Genomic DNA, 27289 nt, shown 5'->3' with positions numbered 1-27289 from the left:
TTAAAAATTTAGTACAGTACATGCACATTACACAAATTGAAATTCCAATGCATTGTCGGTACTAACAATTTAAATTAATCCACTTTTATGGAATTTGCTTGTACTTTTATCAAGCCAAAGGCACTTCAGTTAGTAAGGCCTAATATGAATTGCTGATTTTGTCTGCAGTATTTGATTGTACTTTTTTCCCCATCAATATAAATTAAATTTAAAAGTAAAAATATTTACCAGCATTCTATTTGAAAATTAAATTATTACATTGTACTTTTAAGCAATATGCTTTAAATTTTGTCTTGAATCAAAATGTTATTAATATATAGTCTTCTTTCTTATTTGAGCTGAATTTACACTTTTGAGCATACTGAGTCAAAATATGAAAGAAAGAAATTTAAAGAAAATGCAATTAATTGAATTATTATTATAGATAAAAGATACGTAATTTTATGTCAAAATGCTTACTTATTATTTTTGAAAATTTTAGATTTTCAAGGAGTGTAATCAGTAAAATAAAATTAAGAACTTTTTGAAGAATATTACAAACATATTCATATTTGCTTTTTAAAAAATGTTATGTTTGTTTTATATGTGATAACCTGTTCAAGGCTGGCTGTAATAGAAGAAAAAAAAACTCTGATATAAAATACGAAACTTCAGGATGAATATAATGCTAGATAAAAAATTAGTTTCCATTAGAACCCTTATCTAATAAAAATGTCCAATGCATTCCAGAACTGAACCAATGATCTCGCCATGTCCTAGGGCACTTAACTATTGAACCGTTATTTGTCAAATGTTATCCTTTCAAGGGTAAAAGTACATTATTCTGATTAAAGGGAATGGCCGAGGCAAAGTTTTATTGCAAAGAGCGACGAGTTGATTTTTTGAGAAAGCTTTAGGGGATATATTCTGGAAATGTCAAGAAACTCAAAGATCAAGTCATCTAATGATGAAATGCATCGTATTTTAGAAAAAAGTGAATATTTATAATATGACTCTGAGTGAATATGTTTGCTATCATGGGGTTTTTGTACCTGGACTTGAATGGACTGGAATGTGAAAAAATCACTCGTGGTATAATGGTACATACGCTTTAACACAAATTACAAAAAACATAAACATGTGATTTTGTGCCCTCCTGTAAACTTATGTTTTGGTACAAGATTTTGATAGAATAGTGATTGTATGTATATAATCATTTATTTAATTGTAAGAATAATTATTTTAGTTATTATTAAATTGAATTGGGTAAATATAAGTTCACACAAATGATAGAGCACTTCTTTCTCACTTGTTCTTTTTGCCAAAATGTGTTTTTCCAAGATTATATATGATATAATTTTTTAACTTGTATGAGGCTGTGACATGACTGGTATTTTCTTGCGAAGCATATAGCAGAATAAACCGCACACATGTAAGCGTTCATTAACAACAGCCAAAAAAGATTGTGTAAATAAATCAAGTTGTTTCTTTTGAATCTTTATCAATTAGTCTGTGTATAAGTGTAGAAATTGATTTTGTTTTAAATTGTTGTACTGGTCCCATGAAGAAATCAATGTTGTTTATCGATTTGTGCGACACTATACTATTAGTAGTTTTGAGGTGTAAATTGAATCAAAATTTGTTATTGTAAATCTACTATCATATTCAAAATACTAATAAATTTGATATTTAACTATTAATTTCATCTGGCTGGTATTGTGTAAATTTGGCAATCAAAAATGTGAAAATAAGAATACTACTTGAAATAGACATTTTATTTATATGACACTTAATTTTCTGATTACAGAACATGCAAGTGAGGATATCATTCAATTGAATTTATTTGAAGGAAAATATGTGACTGAAGTACTTATAATTATAATATTCATTTGAAGTACTTATTCAAATTTATGTAATTTAATAAGTACTTATTTCACTGATGTACTTTCAGTATATGACTCAATCAACTGAGGTACTTTATTCGACTAAAGCATTCATTTGAGTGAGGTACTTATTCAATTGATTCTCTTATTCGGCTGAGGTACTTATTCAACTAATACACTGACTTATTCTACTTAAGCAATTATTTGACTTCCATACTTATTTGTGTGAAGCTCTTCGTAAGTGTTTTTATCAAGCAATAAAAACTGTTTTTTGAACCTATAATTAATCTATTGTAGTCATCATATATTATTTAGCTGTAAAATTGTTATGTTTACTCTCAACGTCATGGTTACGGCATGCCAGACTGGTTCAGTATTTTTTTCTTTCAATAAATATTCATGTTTAATATTGACACACAAATATTGTTCATAATTGATTAACATTTACTTTTTTTATAAGCCCACTTTGGCATATAAGCATACTGTACTTACCTAAAAATAGTATCTCTTTTAGCATATGTTGCAGTACTGTGTATATGAAAAAATAAATAAATCTAGTTTTGTGAAAGTGTGAAATTTGTGAAATTACTAATTAATTATAATATATAGAGATTGATATTTTTGTATTAGCGAATTTCGTTGTTTTTGTAACAGGGGCCTTTGTTAGAAGGTGCAAAGATAATAATTTTCCAGGTTAAATGACTCTGTTCCTCACTTATAAAAAAATCTCCAATATAACAAGAAATATGCAAGTCTATAAAAAGAATTTTTTGAAAAGTAGAGCTGCTATAGGAAATTGCACTTTTTGTGCTAGATCCTTTGCTTTCAGTGGAGAATGGCAATGCATAACTTATTTATGACATATTAAAAAAAATGCCCACATAAGGAAAATAAAAAAGATACATTTAATTTTTGCTCAATTTTTGTAATGTATTCTGATCCGTGTGTTACACCGTAGCATTGAATATGACAAATCAATAAACCTCACATAAAAAATAATTATCTTTACTTTGCTTGCAAAAGAAATAAAATTTGTAAAGCTCATCACCATGGTGACAATATTATATACATTTGCATAGCTGTGGAATGTTCTTTATCATAAATCATGCTCCTGATGTGTTGGTAATAATTTGTGTAAGTTGTTGAGTATTATGCACTAATAGTTCCCAAAGGAGCTTGTCTATACATAGCATTATGTAAAGCTATAAGTTGACAAAATCTGGCATTTCATAGATGTTGTATCTAGGTCATTGATCAGTGAATGATACAATGTTTATCAGATTAATATATTATAAAATATAACATGATTATTATTATTCATTTCTTCTACTGTATTGTTATCATAAATAGACAAATGTCCGTTTACACTGCAAACAAAAATGTGGAGCTTTTCTGTATGTAACCCTTGCGCCAATTCATACATTTCTAATGCACGTTTTCCTTATAAACCTGTTCGCAATCTGCTTACAAATTATGGGGTAATTGGTCATATACTTTTGTTGCTCCATTTTTTAGGATCAACTTACTGAACAAGTTAAATCTGCAAATTCATTGAACTCCTTTAAATCAAAGCTTAAAGCTCTGTCTGCACTATCAAACTAGTTTGAGAAAAAGAAATGTGATGTGCCCAAATATGGTAGTGAAATGCTTAAATATGGTACTGTAGTGATATGACATCATCATGTCCATATATGGGCACATCACATTTTTTTTGTCACATAAAGTTTGTTTTTTTGGAGTTCTTAATTTTATAAGATTATTTATTTATTTATTTTATTTTTTCGTTTTGAGGAGCCTATTCACTAGAAGCTATACTTCCATTTAGGCTCGGCCACTTTATATATGTTTATTAGTAAATTGAAATAAATGATATGAAATGATAGTGGAGACAGAGCTTTAGACCTTTATCATCTATTCGGACTCCACTTACTACATATTGCATTGTTGTGTTAATGTGCCATGAGCATCTTTTTTTTATGGAAACAAGCACAATATAAAATGTCCTTATTATTATTCCTGGAACGCAGAAAAATAATTTTGTTTAGAGTTTGTTTGGATATACAAAAATATGCAAATTTTACAACTATTTTTCTTACATTTTTATTTTTAAAATTGTGAGAGTATCAGTTATTACATTAAAATTGGCTAGCAGCATTTTATTTTAACCATTCTCAATTCTCTTGCCAACACTTAACACATTTTCGTCACAACTTATTGCACTAGAATCCTGAACATTTGTTAAAGCCTGTAAATTCTAGTGTGAATTATTCTACATTATAAAAAAAATGTTTCAAGAACTCTAGATAAACAGAAATTTGCCAACATTAACAAAATAGAATGTACAGTACTATTTTACTACGTTTAGTATTCCAACCTTTTTTCGTTTTGAAAATATTGACAAAACTTATTTGTAGTAATCTTATGTGTAATTTCCAATGTTTTTTTATAACACTATAACTATTCCAGAATCATTAATATTCATTTTTCATATATTCCTCAGTTAATGAATATTCATCTATTTATTTGTTTAATTTGATTACCTAGCCAACATACTACGTTTAATTAAATAGTGGGTTATTACAATTAGTTTCAGTGGATAAATGAAACTACCCGTATAAATAAGGCATAACAGTTGTTTTGTATCATTCAATACAAAGTCTACAAGATTGTTAGTATAAGGAATAAATGATAACAATACAAAGATACCCACCCATGCATTATGGATCCATTACCCCTGGATCCATAACCCCTGGATACATGATGGCCTGGATTCATCTGCCCTGGATACAATACCCCTGGATCCAATACCCCTGGATACATCACCCCTAGATTCATCAGCCCTGGATCTAATATCTCTGGATCCAATATCCCTGGATATAATACCCCTGGATCCAATACCCCTGGATACATCACCCCTGGATCCAATACCGCTGGATCAAATACCCCTGGATCAAATGCCCATGAATCTAATACCCCTGGATCTAATACCCCTGGATCTAATACCCCTGGATCTAATACACTTGGATCAAATACTCCTGGATCCAATACCCCTGGATCCACCATCCCTGGATCCAATATCCCTAGATCTAATACCCTTGGTTTCATAACCCCTGGATACATCAACCCTGGATTCATCTGCCCTGGGTACAATACTCTTGGATCTAATACCCCTGGATACAATACCCCTGGATCTAATACCTCTGGATCCACTACCTCGGGATCCAATATCCCTTGATCCAATACCCCTGGATACAATACCCCTGGATCTAATACCCCTGGATCTAATACCTCTGGATCCACCACCTCTGGATCCAATACCTCTGGATCCAATACCTCTGGATCAAATACCCATTGATCAAATACCCTGAATCAAATACTCCTGAATCTAATACCCCTGGATCTAATACCCCTGGATCCAATATCCCTAGATCTAATATCCTTGGATCCATAACCCCTGGATACATCAACCCTGGATTCCTCTGCCCTGGGTACAATACTCCTGGATCTAATACCCCTGGATCTAATACCTCTGGATCCACTACCTCGGGATCCAATATCCCTTGATCCAATACCCCTGGATACAATACCCCTGGATATAATACCCCTGGATCCAATACCTCTGGATCCACCACCCCTGGATCCAATACCTCTGGATCAAATACCCATTGATCAAATACCCCTGGATCAAATACCCCTGAATCTAATACCCCTGGATCTAATACCCCTGGATCCACCATCCCTAGATCTAATACCCTTAGATCCATAACCCCTGGATACATCATCCCTGGATTCATCTGCCCTGGATACAATATCCCTTGATCCAATACCCCTGGATACAATACCCCTGGATCTAATACCCCTTGATACAATACCCCTGGATCCAATACCTCTGGATCCACCACCCCTGGATCCAATACCTCTAGATCAAATACCCATGGATCAAATACCCCTGAATATAATACCCCTGGATCTAATACCCGTGGATCCACCATCCCTGGATCAAATAGCCCTGGATCAAATACCCCTGGATCTAATACCCCTGGATCAAATACCCCTGAATCTAATACCCCTGGATCTAATACCCCTGGATCTAATACACTTGGATCGAATACTCCCGGATCCATTACCACTGGATCCAATACCCCTGGATCCAATAACCATGGATCCAATAACCATGGATCCATTACTCCTGGATCCAATATCCCTGGATCCAATACATTGAAATTCATTTAATTGAGGATTTACCTGTTACTATGTATTTTTGTTTACTTTTGTTTTAGATACCTTTATACCTCTAAGCAGAATGAACGTGAGAGAATTGTTACCACTAACAACGGATTACATAACATATCAGGGATCACTGACAACACCACCTTGCAGTGAGACAGTCATATGGATGATACTAAATAAACCTATATACATCGAGCCTGATAAGGTAAGGTACTTTTTTGTATAAAATAGTATATTACAGTATATTATTCTTATATAGCGTTTCATGCACAAAGCCTCTAAAAGTGCTTCACATTATTACCCCGGTCATTTTTGGATCAAACACATATGAAGATACTCCCATATTGCAATCTCAGTGCAGTCATGTTTTGACCTTACCAGGTACCCATTTGTACACCTGGGTGAAAAGAGGCAAACATAAGTGAAGTGTCTTGTCTTAGGAATACAAGCAATGTGATGATCAGTAGTCCAACTCCCACTGCGTCGCATGCCCTTACATTTGGTAAAAACCATTTATTTGGAACAAGCATAATGTACTTGAAAATAGTATCTTAACTGCTTTCAGCATTTAGCCATTTGACTATGTTGAATTTGTTTGTGGGGGTTTTCTTTTTACAATTTCTTGCCACATCCAAAAAAGCATATTCTCTATGTAACAGAACACAGGAGGTCATAGTGAATTTACTAATTAAATGGTGCGATGCCACTACTGTATATAAGGCATTCTGTAAATTTATAATAGCTCTACTTATCTTTTACATGTTATATCTTGACTTGATTGATAAAACATCAACACTGCCCTTGATTTGACTTCGTGATTTATTTCCATACAAATCAACCAGATTACATCATATTATTCTTGTATATCATGACAACTGTTATTTTGCCCTTGAAAAAATAAGTTTATTTTGCTTATTTTGGCGAGATCAGAATGATTGTCATAACAGATATTAATATTAGTTTTTGGATTCATTTGTTTAAATTTGATGGAATATGCTATGGCGATAAATTTGATATAAATTTTGTTTTTGATATTAAGTAGATGACAGAATGTGGTTCAATTTTCCATAAGGGCATAAATGTAATTAACTTTGTTGTATAGAATCAAATGTACGTAACCAAAAATAAAAAAAATAAATTTAGTTTTAACGGTTTAAATAGAAATAGATTAATACATTTGAAAGTCATATTAAAAAAAATTATAGATTTTAGAAAGATAATATATTATATGGAGCCAAAAGAAGGCTGGCAATTAGCCATTAGAGAAGAGAGAAGTCAATAATGAAATGACCAGATAAGTAGGTGGAGTCAATAAGGAGGTTAGCAACCAGCCATAGAAGGAAGTGGTACCAAAGGAGGTTGGTGCTCAGAGAAGGAGGTAGAGTCAATAAGGAGGTTGGTGATCAGCCAGGAACAAAAGGTACCAAAGGAGGTTGGTTCTCAAAAAAGAAGTAGAGTCAATAAGGAGGTTGATGCTCAGAGAAGGAGGAAGAGTCAATAAAAAGGATGGCAATCAACCAGAGAAGAAAGTGGTACCAAAGGAGGTTGGTGCTCAGAGAAGGAGGTAGAGTCATTAAGGAAGTTGCTGATCAGCCAGAGAAGGAAGTGGTACCAAAGGAGGTTGGTGCTCAGAGAAGGAGGTAGAGTCAATAAGGAGGTTGGTGATCAGCCAGAGAAGGAAGTGGTGTCAAAGGAGGTTGGTGCTCAGAGAAGGAGGTAGAGTCAATAAGGAGGTTATTGATCAGTCAGAGAAGGAAGTGGTGTCAAAGGAGGTTGGTGCTCAGAGAAGGAGGTAGAGTGAATAAGGAGGTTGGTGATCAGCCAAAGAATGAAGTGGTACCAAAGGAGGTTGGTGCTCAGAGAAGGAGGTAGAGTCATTAAGGAGGTTAGTGATCAGCCAGAGAAGGAAGTGGTGCCAAAGGAGGTTGGTGCTCAGAGAAGTAGGTAGAGTCAATAAGGAGGCTGGTGATCAGCCAGAGAAGGAAGTGGTGCCCAAAGGAGGTTGGTGCTCAAAGAAGGAGGTAGAGTCAATAAGAAAGTTAGCATTCAGCCAGAAAAGGAAGTGGTACCAAAGGAGGTTGGTGCTCAGAGAAGGAGGTTGGTGATCAGCCAGAGGTAGAGGATGTATATAGTAAAATAGATTAATACAGAGATGGTGAAACCAATAAAGAGGTTGGTGATCCAACCAGACCATTATATAGATTTAAATTTGTAGGTTAAAAATGTCACCAAAATCATTTCAAATCATTTTTTGTTATCGATAAATAAAAAGATTTTAACTATATTGCCATTACAATTTCATCTATATCTCTTATGGTCTATATGATGATATGATGATACAAAGCCTAATATCTATTCAAGCATTTAATGCACGATTTGTAGAGCAGCCCGAGGCAGAAAAATATAAATTTATCGGACAACTTTAAGCTGTCATTTAACTTTTAAAGATGAAAAATATAAATGAATTAGCTGCGAATAACGCATCAGATGATAAAATAAGAGTTCAGTATCGTAAATGCTAATTGCTTCAGCTGATTTTAAATTAAAATAATCCATATTAAATTAAACTAATAAGTATACAAGATTTAAACAATTAGATAGCAAACTTTATTTTTGATAATTGATTATTATAATTTAATTTGTTGATTATCCAATAATGATGGACTAATTGTACTAATTTAATTTGAATATTTAAAATTATAAAATACTGTAAATGAAAGCAACAATTTTTACAAAGATGATATGTATTTAAGGTTTTTTTTCACAATTTTATTGTTGTTTTTATTAAAATTTCTTAATAATGAATAAAGAATTATTTCACTAAATATGTTAAAAATAAATGTTGGCATGCATTTATAGAAAGACACATTTCTTTGGTGGCAGTTTAAATGTGTCCCAAATTGAACAACACAAGTATCTGCTGTATCTAGTGATATTAATTGTAATATAGAAAACTTGTTTTGTCGTAAATCGTTAATGCTGTACTCCATACACCTCTTTTGCCTTCTCTGTTTTAAATCTATAAATAGCATGTTGTATTCATCCGAGGTATGCCAGTAAATTTCATAAGGATAATTATAATATATTTTTATCAAAATTTATGAAATGCTTAATAAATTCACTACTGACTGTATGATGACACTCTATGTTGGATGAATATTATTAATATTACATTGTCGCTATGCTGTGATCATTCATGCAGAACACAGTTGCGTATGTTAGAATCTTGGAAGATTTGTGATTTTAAAAATGGAGATGAAGTATGTCTGTCGGTACATTGATTTCAACGGGATACAGACAACTTGGCTTAGTTTTGTACACTACGTCTTGTTTTTAATGCTCTTGATGTAAAAACATGTGTTTGAGTTTTAACATAAAAAATTAATAATAATAATATCAAGGAAACATAAAAATATTTATTTTGAATGCTTAATCAGTATTGTATTAGTGCATTGTATAAAGAAAGGATATTCAATCAATTAAGGGGATATCTTTGGGATCCACATATAATTATGTCCTCTTAACAGTGTCTTCTGTTGGTCGTGGTTATACTATTTGTAGAGAGGAGAATAAGCTATTGGTTTATCCAGGTACTCATAGACTACAACACCACTGTTAGTTTGTGTAATATTAGTTTTATAGTTTCGTTTTATAGAGAAGTGCCCCAGAAATAAGAAGTATAAGCAGGGGTATATCCAGGATTTTGAAAAGGGTGGGGAGTGTGAAGATAAACATGGGGGTTCTCCCATAGGAAAAAAATTCCTTGGTGCCCTTCTCTCACCTTTCCCTATATAAATCTACCTTCTGAATAGGAAATGTATGGACGTGTTGTATTGTGTTGTTGGTGGTTTTCAATTTCTGCATTGTCTTGTCTTGCAATTTCACAACTCACTCACTAGTATTGTACTCAGTAAAAATAATAATAATTGTAGAATTTAATGGCTGTAGCATTGTTATTTGTTAAGATATTTGATATTTACATGTAGAAGTCACTATTTAAAAATCACTTTTAAGGACATATAGACAGTATTGATTTGTATTGATTATATGTACTCTGCGTTTGCTTTTCAAGACCTAATTAGTGTCTTTGGTAACGGTAGGTGTTAGGATATCGATACAATGGCATACACGCCATTCTTAAGTATTTGATTACATATTTGAAATTGTAATTCATTATCGAGCAATTATTAAATCGAATGTTACCATTACAACGGAATTCAATGATGTAACCCAGACTGCAAATGGATGAGATAAATGTTAGTTAACCTATAACTATTATGGAGATATCATCTATTACAGTTAAAAGTGCATAAAGGTTATTAGGTTCATAGTGTGGGTGTCTATATATTGTTTAAAATTCAAAGACCGTCACGGTTATAGCTTAATTTAATAATAATTAATGATTAAATATTCATGATTGTGTCATAAAATATTGACTAGTGGTTAAATAATAGTGTTATAAATTAAGCGCTCAGAAACTGAGACTGGACGTACTATTTAATATTTTTGCCATATTGATATACCCAATTGTCAGGACCCTATTACTTTGTACTGACTATTCATACCTGCAGCATGACCAGAATAAATGAATAGGTTATTATTTACACTACACCATATAGAATTACTAAACTAAACTAACTAACTAAACATATTCATGAAATCATTCTTAATAAGGACATGTGGCGCAGTGTGTTGAATTGAATTGAATTGAATTTATTTGGAAAATCATCATAAAAAATACATACAAAGTGATAACATAAATTACGGACATCACAAATAATACATTTATAAAAGATTTTCCAGGATAGCCCAAAAAGCTTATCAGCTTATTTCCATTGGACGTTCGAATACGGATTGTGAGATCGAGGTTCAAATCCAACTCTCGCCGCATTGCTTGTATCCTTAGGCCAGGTGTATAAATGAGAACCCGATTAGACATTACATTACATTATGGGAGTATGTTTCCATACGTGTTTGATCCAAAACAATGACTGGGGTAATAATGTTCAGCGCTTGGAGGTTGCACAAAAAACACTCTTTCCCTTCGCACCTTATTTCAAAATCTGAAACCACCACTGTCTCATGCGATGTAAAAAAAAACATATTTCAAACAAACTGTTGTTCATATTATTATATGTTTATTTATTATTGTTATTAAAAATAATGTTAATATGCTTTTGCTCATCTTATATAAAGTTTTAAATGTAGAGGGCGGTATTAATTTTATCAGCTTATTGAAACTAACTTTATGTATAAAAGAATACAATGCTTAATTATTCTTGTATCTAAGAAATAACTCAATCAATCCTTAAACAAAGTAGTAGAGACACCAGTGAACATGGTTAAAGAGTACATTTATTTGGAGTGGAGTGTTTTAGTCCAAGTACCAGAATGGTTTGCCCTGTACACCCTGAAAAATAATTTTTTTAAATTCAAATTTCAGTAATTCGTATCAGTAGATAATACATACTGTAATACACAGTACTAAATTTATGCTTGTAAGCACACTGTCTAAATGAATAAAAACTCATATACATAACTTCAATCCATCCATCCATAAATATTTGTTAACCCCTACTATGCATACGTCCTGTACATATAACCGCAAGGTAGGGACGGCACTCTGTTAAGGTCGCCCTGCATACAGATAACTAAGCTTAGCATTTGAACAAAATATATATTCAGTATAGCATCCTGATGTTGTAAGTAATGTAAAGTGTCAAAAGGGCACTAGATGTGACAGAATCTTTGGTTTTAGAAGTTTTTTTTTATTGGGGTTCTTTTCTACCTAGAAGAAAAGTGTTATAACCCTGTGACTTTTTAACAGAAATAGGAAATGTCTTTAAAATGAATGAATATTTTTTTTAATAGAAAATTTAGGTCTAGTTTATTATCTTATGTTTCCTAATTTTCTCCCTCCCACATTGTCTACAATTTTAGAACTTTTAAGTTTCATTTCATTTCATTTCAAAAGACATTTATTTTCCTCCATAGCAATACAGTACAAAATAATAAACAAAAATGGTAAGGAATATAAAAAATGAAATAGATGTTTGTTGGATAAAACAACAGAAAAGTGAATTTAAGAAAATTGGCTATGGAGGAAGGCATAATCCCGAGAAGATGAGGAAATCTTGTGCTGGGTATGCCTATGCAAATAAAATGGATAATTGAATAAGAGTGGAAATAAAGAGAAACAAACAAGACAAAAAAACGCACAGAAAAGGAAAAATAAAAAATAAATAAATTAATTAATTAATTAAAAAAAAATAAATAAAATAAATAAATAAATAAATAAATAAATAAATTGATAAAAAATAGATCAATCAAATTGTAGAATCAGAAAATAAAACTCAAAAACCACAGTAGATCAATGTTCAGCAGCATAAATCAAATTGCGACATTCGATTGTTGTCTTTTTAATACTTTAACATTAGGTGTTGTTTTAATTTTTTGGAAAATAAAGAAATTGAAACAGCATTTGTAATTGGGGGTGGTAAACTGTTCATCATTGATGGACCGGAGTATCTAATACTGTTTTGAAAATAATTGGTGTTGTGGATAGGTATGTGTATATTAGTTCTAGAACGTGTAGGGTAATTGTGAATAGAAAAATTCGGAATAAACATATTGTTTAAATGATTTGGAGAAGTGGAATGCAGGGCGGAGAATACAAATTTGCCTTGTTGCATTATGTTTATATCAATGAGTTTGAGGAGATTAAGTTTGGAAAATAAATGGGAAGAATGGGACCGCGGTGGAGCGCCAGATATAATCCTGATAGCCTTCTTTTGTATAATTTGCAGTTTACTGAGGTTGGATACGTAAGTATTGGCCCAGACAATGTTACAGTAGCTCAAATAGGGAAGAATGAGGGAGCAGTAAAGGGTTCGAAGAATATTAAGGGGTACAAATGAGGATAACCTAGAAATGATACCAACGCTTTTGGAAGTTTTATTCTCTACTTCTTTAATATGATTTTTCCATGTTAGATTGCTGTCCATAACTACACCTAAAAACTTAGCTGATTGAACACAAGGTATATCATGGTTGTCAATGGTAATTCTGTTGGCTGATAAGTCAATAGATTTTAATAGTTGTGGGGTCCCAAAGAGGATGAAGCTACATTTTTTATGATTAAGAGAAAGTTTATTAGCTGCAAAATATTGGGACAAATTTATCAAATTGGAGTTGACTGTATTGAATAAGGATTGGACATTTTTGTTAGAATAAAGAACAGTAGTGTCGTCAGCATAAAGGAAAAAATTAAGGAGCTTTGAAGAGAAGTGAATATCATTGATGTATAGAATAAATAAGAGGGGGCCAAGTAGAGATCCTTGAGGGACGCCGCATGTGATAGGACTAAAAGTGGATATGGAGTGAGAGTATTTGGTACATTGGGCACGATTGGAGAGGTAACTATTTAAGAGATTAATTGCAGATCCACGGATTCCATAGTGAGATAATTTGTGTAGAAGAATACTGTGGTCAATAGTATCAAAAGCCTTGGAAAGGTCTATGAAAATGCCGATTGCAAGATGGCGGTTTTCGAAAGCGTCTATAATTTTATTTGTCAGGTCGATGAGAGCCATTGACGTGTTGTGTCCCTTTCTGAAACCGTATTGTCTGTTGAAAAGTATGTTGAATTTGGTAATAAATGAAAATATTCGGTCATAAATTACTCTTTCCAGGGCTTTTGAAAAAATGGATAGAATGGAGATGGGTCGATAATTAGAAAGATCAGATTTTGGACCAGATTTGTAAATAGGGGTAACGCGCGCTAGCTTCATCCTCTCTGGGAACACACCGCTGGATAAAGCAAGATTAAAAATATGACACAGGGGAAGGGAAATCAAGTCAGCAATGTATTTAATGGCCTTCCCTTTGCAAAAAAGCCGTATACGATCCGTATACGCTAAAAACGTATACGACGTATACGGATCGTATACGATTTCACTGTTTACATTATTTCCACTCTGTTGCTCCACAAAGAGTTGGCGTCGTATACGTTTAGCATACGTAACGTATACGTTGTTTATTCATGATAAGAATATCGTATACGGGACGTATACGAATCATATACGAACAAACTAGGCCATTTTATAAATTATAATAGTAGTAATGAGTAGAATAGAGCTAAATAAAACATTTAAATTGTCATTACAACAAATACATACGTAGGCCTAGGCTGGCTCTCTGGCCTAGCTAGCACCAGCCACTAGTCTAGTAGTAATATTAGTATAGCCTAGTAGTAGTATTAGGAGCTAGGACATAAGACCATATTTATTTATATTTATTAAAATTCAAACAACGTTTTTCGCAAGTCAATAAAATACGCTAAACAGGTATACTACTACTAGGTAGGCCTAGAAAGGACAAGACAAGGGGCCATTTTCACGATGTTGTTTGCAGTTTTCCTTTATAAAATATGACAGAGGTCAGTAAGTTCAGCCGCCGACGACGACCGAGCGTCGCTCGGTTGCCTACAGTTGCAACTCGTGGTCGACTCGGCTCTCTGGTGGCCAATCATGCATATCATCGGGTACGTCGCGTCGTTCGATCTTCTCAATTCGTCACACCACGTGCGAGCTTTGGGTGGTCAAATTACATTGTTTATGTTAAGCGATATTATTCCGCGACATGTGTTGTAGTATAGCATGGAGATGGAGTAACAATAATTTGGCAAATAATGCCGAAGAGGAAAACCATGATCCAAAACAGAAGTGGGATGTGTTGATATGTACATTAACATTATATAATAATAATAATTATTATTTAACGATGAATACAATCGGATTTTGAATATGAAGTTGATCACTTCCGTAGAAAAAAATTAAAAAACAAAATTAGTGGTTATAGTAAATACAATTATATCGAATTTCAATTTTTTCCCGGTTAAGCGAACAGATTGAATTGCTTTCATTTATCTCAGCGGTATTTCTGCTTGGTGATTAAGAAATCATAAAACATGTCTTTAAAAAATAACCACCCTCAACTGTAAATAACAAATTAAATAAGTCTACTAAACATTGTTGATTTCCCATGGACCCAACAATACCCCAACTATTTCATTCATAATTGTTTATTTGTAACAGTTTATTTGAAATCCTTGTCCTTTGTTAATTCAATTGTGTGACAATTAAATTAGATTGTACATGCTGATGCTGTATATTATGTAAAAAGATGAGTCATGTTTATCAGATTCTTGAAAAAGATCAAAACTTTGAATTCTCAAAATGTGTTCTATATCTTTATTTGGAGTTAGACTCGTACTACATTCATTAAAATGAATATCCAGCAGCCGTGTGTACAGAGGGGGCACAACAAAACTATTAGCTACTAATATTGTACACAATTTATTACATCCTTTTTTAAGTAACACATATTCAATATTATAGTAAAACGTCAATACGTAGTTACGAGGCGGTATCCTCGCAACTAGGCTCATAGTTGTTTACCACTCCAACACATATGATATGAATAAAGCCTATCTTATTAAATAGTATCTCGCACCCGCGCATATACAACAAAAAGTTACAAAGGTTCACATATTTATATTAACGATTTTTTAAAAATTTACGAATTAAATAAATAAAAATATGATTAAATACCGCTTGGCCTGTCAATGATGGAGGCATAAAAATGGGGGCGTGGGGTACCGTTTTACCAGGGAGATGTAAAATAAGTATTTAACATTTACCTGGTCTTACTACGTTCGCGTACAATTTACCATTTGGATTTTTTAAGTTACATGTAGGTTATGTTAAATTTTATTCATCAGTGACAACTCTAGGAAATTTACAGCAATTAGTTCTGATGCCTAAAATAGTAAAATGCTTTAAAACGTCGGAGCTTCTTTTTTGTATTTTTGGCTGTTGAATGTTTTGTTGGCACCCCCTAACTCTGCAACGATGATATCCATAATGCATCATATTTTTATTTCACCGTTGTTGATTTACTACTAGCTAGAGTAGGTTATATAATAATACAACCAATATAACCAAATCTAATATATGGGGGAAAGCTAGCTAGCTTATTTTCACAATAAGTGTAACAGACTCTTTTCTTTGGCGTATTTTTCCCAGGCCTAGTTACTCTTAGTTTACTAGAGCTGCTGCAGTAGCTAGTTACTGCATGTTCGATCTATACAATTACAATATGCCTATAGCCTAGTTAGCTAGAAGTCATCGAATTTACTATCTACTTTGGCCTACTGTAACTAGGCCTACATCCCATTTTTTATTTTTTTTTATGGCGAGTTAAAACCCGTAGCAAAAAAATCCTGTTGGACAACAACAATGATGATTGAAAATAAATGAAATCTGATCCATCCATGTGATGCATGCATGCAGCACACACAACACAGGCACGTTTTGGGGCGAATTATTTGGATCATTCCATATATATAATAGGGAGCCACATGTATTCTACATTTTTATTACATCGTAATTCATGGATTTTACTTACTCGTTTTAAATTTAATATACTGCGGGTCCAATTTAATATTTATTTATTTATTTCCAAGTACATTAATATTAATTAAAGCACTTTCAAATTAATAACAGCACATTTTGTATGATTCACTTATTAATGGAACGTACCGAAGGTAAAGAAATAGCAGAGGGGATAAACAAGACGGAACAGCCTGGGTGGGTTTTTATGCTTGATAGAAAAATAACGTCTTGTAAAATACAGCACCAATTTTTTTCATTAGCAAAAACTATGAACTAAATCATCATAGGGAATTTAATGTACATATACCGACTGAAAAAAAACAACAAACAAATTGTACACTAATTATTGAAGTCAAGATGCTCCTGCCATCGTAAACGTATGCTATCGTCGTCTTGTAAAAAGAGGGACAGTCCCTTTCGCTTGGTAATATGATGCAGTTTGTATACACGCGTACTCGTATCGTATACGTATCGTATACGGATCGTATACGGATCGTATAATTAGGAAATTGTTTATAAATGATCGTATACGGTTCGTATATGTTTATTATGCGGGCAGGAACTTCCGAATTGACGTATACGTTTCGTATACGAAATGGACTTCCTATACGAAACATATACGAAACGTATGTAAATCGTATACGTTCGTATACGGCTTTTTTGCAAAGGGTTGGTATGAAAGTCATCAATACCTGGAGATTTATTATTTTCAAAAGAAGTTATTATTTTGACTATTTCAGACTCATCAACTGGGTTAAGAAATATTGAATTTGGATTTGGATTCGGTAAGAATTCTTTGAATGATTTGGTAACACGGGGAATTTGGTTTGCAAGGGTGGGGCCAATTTCGACAAAGTATTTATTAAAGGCATTAGAAATTTTCTCCTGATCTTCGGTCAATTCGCCATCGCAGTTAAAGCGAGTATTGGATTGTTGTTTGCTGTTGTTTTTGTTAATCAGAGAATTAATTGTCTTCCAAGTTGCCTTGATATCATTTTTATGTTTGTGAAATATATTTTGGAAGTAATTAGCTTTAGAAATTTTGATTACAGAATTCAATTTATTGCGGTATAGTTTATAAGCTTTTTCATTTATGGGAGTCGGACGGTGAAGAAATTTGGCATATAATTTCTGCTTATATTTTATAGATTTGAGCAAGCCGTCAGACATCCATGATTTTATTTTTTTGTCTTTTTTAGTGTTGTATTGGAGGGGGAAGTTTTTGTCGTAAAGGGACTTTAGTGTGTTTTCAAAGTAATTGTATGCTATATCGGGGTCCTGGTTATAAAATACATTGGTCCACTGTTGAGAAGCCACTTCTTGACGGAAGTGTTCTAATGTAGAGGGGTTAATTCTCCTAAAAGCCGATTTATCTTCCCTGTTTGAGCTAGTAGTAACATTGGACAAAAATGAAATATTAAACACTGGGAGATGGTCAGAGATGTCACTGTAAAATAGTCCACTCATGTTTGGAAAGTCAATTTGATTGCTTATGATATTGTCTAACAGGGTAGCTGTAGTTTTGGTAATACGAGATGGTCTGTGAATGCGGGGAAGGTAGTGATTGCTAAATAAGGAATTAACAAAGTATTGGGCATCGTTGTCTGATTCATATTTGAGGATATCAATATTGAAGTCTCCGAGAATGTACACAATTTTGTTTTCTCTTGATAGTTTTGATAAGACAGATTCAAGTTCGTTCGTAAATTGAAGAGGGTCAAGGGATGGTGATCTATATACTGTACCAATGACAATGTTTTTAGAGTTAGGTCTATTAATCTCAATAAAAATGGATTCGCAAATAGAGGGATGGAGATGAAGATCATGTCTTGTAGCAAATTGAAGACCATCACGAATATACATGGCAACCCCACCGCCGTCTTTATGAGTTCGGTGATTGGAGACAAAGTGGTAGTTAGGGAGTTGAACCAAGGGATTATCGTACTTAAGCCATGTTTCGCTTACGCCAATTACATCGAATGGTAAATCTAGTAATGTTAAAAGCTGTTTCATGTCGTCAAAATGTTTTAAAATGCTCCTTGAATTAAAATGGATAGTAGAGAAACATTCACTTGTGGTATTAACAGAAAATTCATTAGGATCGTAATATTGGGAGGTGCTCATGTTGCTATTTGAAAAAAATTGTGAATCAGGGTCAATATTGGAGGTAAAGTTATCTGGGTTGATTGAAGATGGAGAAAACAATAAACTTGATAATCGGTCGGAATTTGATGTGTTGCAATCTGATCTACAGTGGTTATGAGACATGATAGTACAATGCAAAAAACAAAAGTATAACAATAAAAAACAATTCAAATTGAAAAATAAAAATTGATGTCAAGAAAAAATAATTCAAATAAGAAAAATAAATTCCTTCGGGTCTTAAGGACCGGGGTGTGCTAATGGATATAGCTCAAGACATAAGGATCGGAAAATAGGAATACATGATATTTGGAAACGTTGTTAAAAGGATTAAAGGAATTAAAATAATAATATGGTAAATAAAAATACAACTTCATAACATAATAATGATGATATCAATAACGCCAATATAACATTAGTATCAGTGATGTTAATATCAGAGATATTGATATTTGGCCCATCAATAAAATAATAGTATCAATAAAATAGGTAATAGTAATAGTTAAGATAATAATAATGTTAATATTATGTATTATAGAACATAAACATCAGTAATAACATTAGGGATAAGATCAATAATAGAAATAATAATATAAACAATACAAACATAACATAATCAAAGTCAATAATGTCAATGAAAATATCAGTTACGTCAATCAATGAAAATATCAGTAACGTCAGTCAAAGAAAATATCAGTAACGTCAGTATCAGTGGTAATATTTTGCCCATTAAAAAAAAATGATATAAATAAAACAACAATAACACTAATAAACATATAATAATGGTACTTATGATAACGCCAAAAACTGCCGCTAACATTAAGTCATTGACAACCTTTTTTTGACAATAGGCCTGTGTATAGGACTACGATAAATAATAATACAAGTAATAGGCATAAAAAATAAGGGTAAAGTTTGAGTACAAAAAAAAAAATGAAGAATGAAAGTAAAAATTGCAAAAATGATAAAGGATCGATTAGCAATGTTTATAATGAAAGTTAATTAAGGTTCAACAAAGTTTCAGAGTGTCCTGCAAAATAAGAAGTCAACGTTTGAAAGTCATTATGGAGTGATAGTTAACTTTGTTCAATAGGCAAGTTAGTGGATGTAATAAAAACTTATTTAAAGTTAATACCGGTACTTAAAAGTATTAAACTTTTCTTTCTTTTGTTCTTTATTTAGTTTACCATTTATTTAGTATCTACAAATTGTAAAAAATTATAGAACTTATTTAAAGTTTTTAGACAGTGTAATGTGTTATTTAGGATTCACAATGAAAACAGTTTATCCGATAAAAGCTTGTTTTTTTAATAGCAAACATTATCTTTTATGTTATTTCAATAATTTAAACTTTCCAGACAGTTTTCTTTGGAAAAAACTGTTTAGCTGATAAAGCTTTCAAACTAAATACCTTGCCAATAAATAAAATACACATTCAACTTGTTTTCTTATCAAAAATCTCCATTTTATTAACATTTTTCATCTATTAGTACTATTTGTAAACAATCTCTGAGTAAAGCAATTACAAAAGTTGTTTTTTCTTTTCTTAATTACATTTTGCTATCAATGTCACTCCATCAGCTTGAATATAACCAACTCTGAAACACCAAAATATTTAAAAACTAAATATGCTCTTATTTAAATTTGACTCCATTAACGAGAGCAGTTTAACAATCACATATATCCGTTACTCCAGTCATGGTGATTAAAAATAATTATATAACTGATTGCCTAAGGCATGTGTAACAATACCATATTGAAAACTAATATTATATTTATAATGACCTTGAACCATATAGTAATAAGACATTCAAAGTCTCAATAAAGAAATCATTTTAAGCTAAAACAAAGTAGATAAATCATCCATGAATAATTTTCTCCTGGTTTTACAATTTTTTTTAAATGAAAATTGTAAAGTTTTAAAATAATGAGATGTCAAAAGAGAGGTTTGTTGGATATTATAAAGTATGAAACCTGTGTAGCTAATGGGAGTCTTAATATCGTTTATTGCCAGTAACTGTTCTAATGAGAACAAATTTTCACACTTTGTTTTGTGATCTCTAGTGTCATAATTTCAACTCTTAACACCTTCATGGGTTTTTTTTTCTATCGCTGTTTTACCATTAAATTATTTGAATTTCAGTGTTATAGTATTTTAGGTTGGTTATTTGTGTAAGAATTGAGTCAAAAAATGTTGATTGATAAAGTTTTGATTATTTCATTTTTAGTCTTTATTTAGTTGCTGAGGTTTTGCAATTTTACATTTATTTGAAAGTTTATTTAGTTTTATTCTTTAAATGTATTTATAAGGAGTGATAAAACCTATTATTTCAGGTTTAATGACGTTGTTATTGCAGTACATGCCCGGGGGAATATTTCCATACGGGGGAGGTGCCACATTTACAAGGTATATTTTCATAGGCCTAGTAGCACAAGTGTGGGAAAATATGGGGAGGTTAAGCATTTATGATGTATATTTTAACGATTTGGTAGCACAAGTGTGGCAAATGACAAATTTTAAGTCCCTGGCCCATCACATGTCATGATTTATCACACAATTTTAGCAGGGATTTTAGCTGTACTGGATGCTAACCCATCACTAGAGTTCCTACCTTTGAATCAATGACAACTAGTTGCCAGTGTTATCACATACCCTGTCGCGAACAGTTCCCCTTCGCCGGGAACCAGTACAAATATTGCGCCCTCTTTGGCGTCATCTTATCTTTGTAGGTCAAGTCCATAGTATTTTTCAATAAAACAGGTAGCGCAAATGCCTCATGTCTTAAAGTGTCTGCTGCAACTGCTTGTTTGGTTTGTATGCTTCCCCCAGGAGTATATGCACAACACACTAGTGTCTTTCTTGTTGCAACGGCCTATAGGCTAGTTCATTGTGTGCATGCGGGGACATGAGATTGTGCTTCCTCTCCAAATTCTTAAATTTTACAATATCTCACAAACCTTGGATCTGATCTGAAACAAACAAGCAAGCATACTAGTTTTCTTTTTATAGAAATTACTCCTGTGATACTCATGTGATTACCATTTCCGATTGTAGTCTCCCTACAAAGCATGTACCTGATAATCCCTATTCTCAATTTTCTGATACTGTAATATCTTGTGGGAATGATTGCAACAAGAAACTTTAATTTATATTTTTAAATTACACAACTGAATGACGCTTGTAGTGAATCAGAAATACAATTTACAACATTGACATTTGAATCAAACAATTTAATGTAGGTGAACGGAAAATAGAATTTAGAATTTACATCTATTACAAATGTTTCCTTCTCATTGTGTTATTAGTTAAATTATTATTAGACTTGGATAAGTATACCTAGGTTGTACTGTAAGTTCCAATTTGAGTAAATCATTACGCAAGCACAGTTATTCCAGGTGACTTACTTGGCCATTATTCTCATCAGTTGCAGACTTACATTGTTTAGCTGTACACAGTGGAAGAAATGAGGGTCTCCACAGTACGCAAGTTTTAAGAAGGAATTGAAATGCCTACCATTGTAAATGATATGTGACATACCAGAACACATAATTACTATTAGTTGAATAAATCATAAATTCCACCAGCAAATCACAGAGTTTGCACAAGTTTCGAGCTAAAGTTTTCTAGTGTAGACTTCTGCAAACAAGTTTTCTGCAGTTTGCAGAAGTTTGTCAACTGGTCTAGAAAACTTTGGAAAACTTTTCTTGACAAACTCTGAGTTTACTCAAGTTTGTAAACAAATGTTTGCTAGTGTAGACTAGGCTTAATAAGAAGGCAACAGTTCATATCATTGTAAATGATAAATTATTGAATGCATTCCCAAAATTATATTGTTTACGCGAGGTACATTCACTGATGAAAACAACATGCTTTTTTCATGATTTTTATAAAACGTCCTCTAGCCAAATGCGCAAGACTTGGTAGTTACTGTATCATCATGTATTATATTGGGTGCAAACAAATTTTGAAAATGTAAACAGGCCAAATTTTCTACTTTTTCTTGTTTGAATGTTAGCAAGTATGCATTCTATCAGTGAGATTGTTAAATCCGTTCAAAACTTTGAAAGTTCTATGTTTGGAATTTGAAACATCTAATAGGCCCAACTGTTTAGAAGTTACCACTAGATTGATGAGCTATAAAAACCATTGATTATTCATCTTCAAGAAAATACAGGATAACTTTATGGATGATTTAAGTAACAATTGGAATCTGAGAAATGTCTGTTTGTTATTTTATGAGATTATTTGTACTTGCTTGATGAGGAAGCTGAAGTATAGTCAAAATAGAAATCTTTCGGCTACTAGATTTTTTATAATAGGCCTATATGTAGTGGTGTAAATGGCTATAAGCACTCACTGGCTAAACCCAGTGACCCAGAGCATGAGTAGCTCAATATGCAATTACCTACGTACCACTGGAGGGCCTTTGCACTTTGGTTTACATAAAAAAGTCAACTAAATAATAGTTGAATATGTGTCATTGGGTGCTACATGTGATATACTGTATTACAGAATTTGCCTATATGATACTGGACATAATGATGCTATGTGTGGACAGTACAAAGAATCAGGTGCATCGTCATGACATATTTATAGGTATCAAATCAAAAAGCTCTTATAGATGTCTGGAAATGTTGTCGCATACAGAAATATTGATATCGCCTAGATAACTAATATTTTTTTTCCTTCAATTGTTTAGTGTTATGATATGACATATTTATTGTGTCATGTGTTTTAGTCATTTCTTTAATTTCTTCATTTTAAATCACTTTAGTATATATAAATATAGTAAACTCAGTTTTAATCTGTTTGGTATTGGTGACTTGCCATACTTTCAGTGTTATTTAATGTAATGAGACGATTCGTTATTGTAGGATCGTTTTATAAATTATTACAAATAACATTGGTATAGTTAATTGTGACAGTAGGCTATGTATAATAATAACAATAAACACGGAGAACTTCATTAATAAAAGTGTTTTATGAAAGGCCATCAAAAAAAAGAAAAGATCATGTCATGGAAGAAGAATTTGCAGCACCGACATGATGGACCCTTAGGGGAGAAGCCATGAGCGCTATTGTTGCTGATATGGCGCTATATAAATCTCCATTATAAATCATATTTCTGCAGTCTATGTTATTCCATAACATAGCACCAAAACCTTATATTTCCGTTCATTTCTCAATCTCACAACAATTCTCTTATAGTTTTCACTTGGTCTACGAGAACTTAAAACATATCGAAAGGAAAATCCAGAACCTAATCCGCTAAAGGGTACAATGATGAACAACTTCAGACCTCCTTTTGGACTTGGTAACAGAATATTACGAACAAATATATTTATGCAGGAAAATCAAGATGAACGATGTCCTGTATCTAAACGTGTTGTGGTTTATAAAGGTAAGTCTGCACCAAAGTATTAAAAACATCAGGTTAAAGGTCAGATACAGAATATTTTTAATATTCGGTTTAATTATACAAATGTAACAATGTAACACAAAAATTGCGACAAAAACATAAATTTCTCTTCAAAGGGTCAAATATAGAATTCTGCTGTAAAAACGGTCTTTTCTCTAGTAATTGGGTAATTTCAATAACTCAAGATTACCGCGATTCACTCCCTGGAAACTGAAAAAGGTAGGTGGGGAACAGAGAGAAATGAAACAGGTGAAACTATACAGTAGTTAGATATAATGTATCATTTCCTTCCAATCCCAAATTCCAGAGTTCAAATCATGTCTTCCAATAATTGCAGGATTTTCCCTGATATTTCGGATCAACTCCTTCCACTCCTCTACTAGGTGAAATTTCTTTATTCCTACCTTTCTTTATATTGTTTTGGAATAGATCATGCCTGTGTCCAATTTTTTCCCCAAAAAGTTTTTCTGACATTCTGAGAGATTGCAACATAGCTGATTTTTCTAAATATAACTGAACTTATCCAAAAATCTCTCTAAACTATTGAAAAAAAATATCTATGGGTTTCAAACTGAGGGCTCCAGTTCTAAAGACTGAATTAAGTCTCTAAATCATTCAGCCAAAGAAATGCATAAAACAGTTGACATAACTTATTTGAACTATGATTCTAATGTTAAGTCTTTAGTTTTTAAAATTTCGCAGCCAGAACAGGACATGTTATCTTAAACAAAGAATTAGCTTTTTGCTTTAGCTATGATTGGCCAAACAACTATCATGACCTACAGTACACCTATTTACTAAAACTTTTGTTCAAACTATAAATTCCACCTGGATACAGGCTTTGATAAGAAATCATATGCCAACAAATACGTTTTTAAAGCAATGTACAAGTCAGTTTTTTTACCCTCTACTTAGACGTATTGAATGCTCAGTACAAATCTTTTGTGGCACTCGAATCAGATTACTAGCTGTGTGTTCATACCTCTAAACCACTGACCTTACGCTGATCACTAGGTAGAAGCTTGGGGAAGCAGCGTACATACTGCATCAATGGTACTACACCAATCATCACCTTCTTCATATACATATAAACCAATCAGTTATACATTTGAAAGAGTAACAATTTATTGTAAAAGATGTGCAATACCCTGACGAGATCATACGCTTAACAGGGCATCGTTAACCACTTGACCTTCTTTATTGACACAAAAACAGGCCGTGGCAAGCGTTACTTTAATCCACTTTCTTTACAGACATTACGTCTCAATTCCATTGCATCTGAACATACCTAAAGTTGGTGACAATTGTTCAAATGATATATTTGTCATACTTTTGGTGTTAGTTTAATGATATGACAGTGTTACACTAAACTCATTAATAACTTTTAATTTTTACTAGCAATTCCCCAAGCAGACCATCTTCCTACTTAATGCAGAAAGCAAATCTATAAATTCTACCGTTAAAACATGTATTTAAAAATAAATTGTTATTATAAATACCAAACATTTGTTTTTCAGTAAACGAGGGCATTATGTCACCATCCAATACGAGGTCATAGCAGTTGCCGTGGAGATGATTACGGTAGTTAAAGTTCGGTTGATACATCACTAGAGAAACCTAAGATTTATCGCTGGCAGTTGTCTTGGCAACAAGGTCGGCTTCACTCATTCAAGAATTATGTGATCATCGTAAGCTTTAGCGAATCTAACGCTCTTTCAACAGGATTCTTTTTAGCGTTGATTTGTTTTTCATTCATTTTTTTTTCAAATGTAACATAATCTCGTCTGTTCTACCCTTAAAGATCATCATTATCTATGCAGACATGTTTGCACGATTGTTTGACCCGCTGTATTTCAGTTTTTACAAACTGCACAGTAAACATACTTCTACACATTAAACTGAATTTAACAGTTGGTAAATCCAATGGTCGTTAACTCAGCTTGGACGGAATGGTTATTACGAGTCTGTGAATACGTGTTTACGTGAAGAACATATTTTGTAGGCACACGATGAATGAAAGAGGTTATCAAGCTATTTATGAGTCGGCACAGAACACTTATAAAAATAAATAAGAAACAGGTTACTTGTTTAACTTGTCAATTACTATTGTGCAAGGATTGAAGCGATTGAAATCAATAGGCTAATGTGTTTAAAACATTATGTGACTATACATTAATACATAAATATATACTTACATTTGTGTAGCCACCGTAGTTCACCAAGTATAATTTATTGCTCGATTACAGTCCCAGCCCACAATTTACAGTGTACCATGATCAACTTATTCTAAGCCTAAGTCTTGACAGTGAACTAATGGTAAAAATGGTAGGCCACAAGGCAACTGCTGCCCCTCATTTTTAACAAAGTTCATGAATACAGTAAATATGTTATTCAATATTGTAAATGGTTAGACTTTTGTATTATAAATATAATTTTAATTCCATCCAAAAAAATGTTGTTTATTTTTAGGTGACCAAAAAGAATATTATAATTAATAAATCAATCTAGTGTAATACTGTAAGTAGGCATTGTTCTTTATTGTATCTACTACTATGTATATATAATTCTTAAAAAATAATAAAAAATCTGTGCAAAATTGTAATAAAGTATAATATCTATATTCTATATCATATTTTAGGGGTTTAGCTTTATACAGTAGAACCCCTCCCTTTTCAGAGGACACCCATTTAAGGGGAAACGGTCTTGTAACAAAAATGAGAGGAAATGTATTTCTTAACACTAAAGTCAATGACACTCTTACTGAAGGAACAATTTGGGAAACACCTACATTTTTTGTTTTGTAATAAGTAATACTGTACTGATGAAGGGCTAGTGTTGCTTGAAAGCTCTGCTAATTTTTCTGTCTATTTTACTTTATTGTTTTGATTTAGCTTTTTGCTTATTTTAATTTATTTGTAAGGTTGGAAAACCTCCCTTTCAATTAACATAAAACATTTTGTTTTTCATCGAACTTTTTTTAACTTTAAAAGGGCTTTTAAGAACAGGTCACAAGCACCTGATATGAACAGACTTCTTTTATTGTAATTCCGGCATGCGTTTTGCCAATACTTAAAACGGCTTTATGTTCCATCAAGGACCAAGTATACAAAAGCTAAAACTACAGATATTTGTTTGATCCAATATAATGTAAGTCCAGAGTGTGAATTCCAATTACGATGCA

The 27289-nt window shown here is 32.5% G+C and overlaps 1 protein-coding gene across 1 annotated transcript in view; it reads left to right on the top strand.

Moving 5' to 3' along the window:
- The window catches only part of LOC144843297 (carbonic anhydrase-related protein 10-like), a 96526-nt gene extending 69575 nt beyond the window's left edge, over positions 1-26951 (top strand). Inside the window, exons 7-9 of the mRNA XM_078700090.1 lie at positions 6143-6297; positions 23898-24090; positions 25626-26951. Coding sequence (XP_078556216.1) covers positions 6143-6297; positions 23898-24090; positions 25626-25666 — 389 coding nt within the window. The 3' untranslated portion in view covers positions 25667-26951. The remainder of the gene's footprint in view (positions 1-6142; positions 6298-23897; positions 24091-25625) is intronic.
- The last annotated feature ends 338 nt before the right edge of the window (positions 26952-27289 follow it).

This window comes from Antedon bifida, chromosome 5, assembly GCF_963402885.1.
Source record: "Antedon bifida chromosome 5, ecAntBifi1.1, whole genome shotgun sequence".
NCBI lineage: Eukaryota > Metazoa > Echinodermata > Crinoidea > Comatulida > Antedonidae > Antedon > Antedon bifida.
This window is presented reverse-complemented; position numbering and strand designations above follow the sequence as displayed.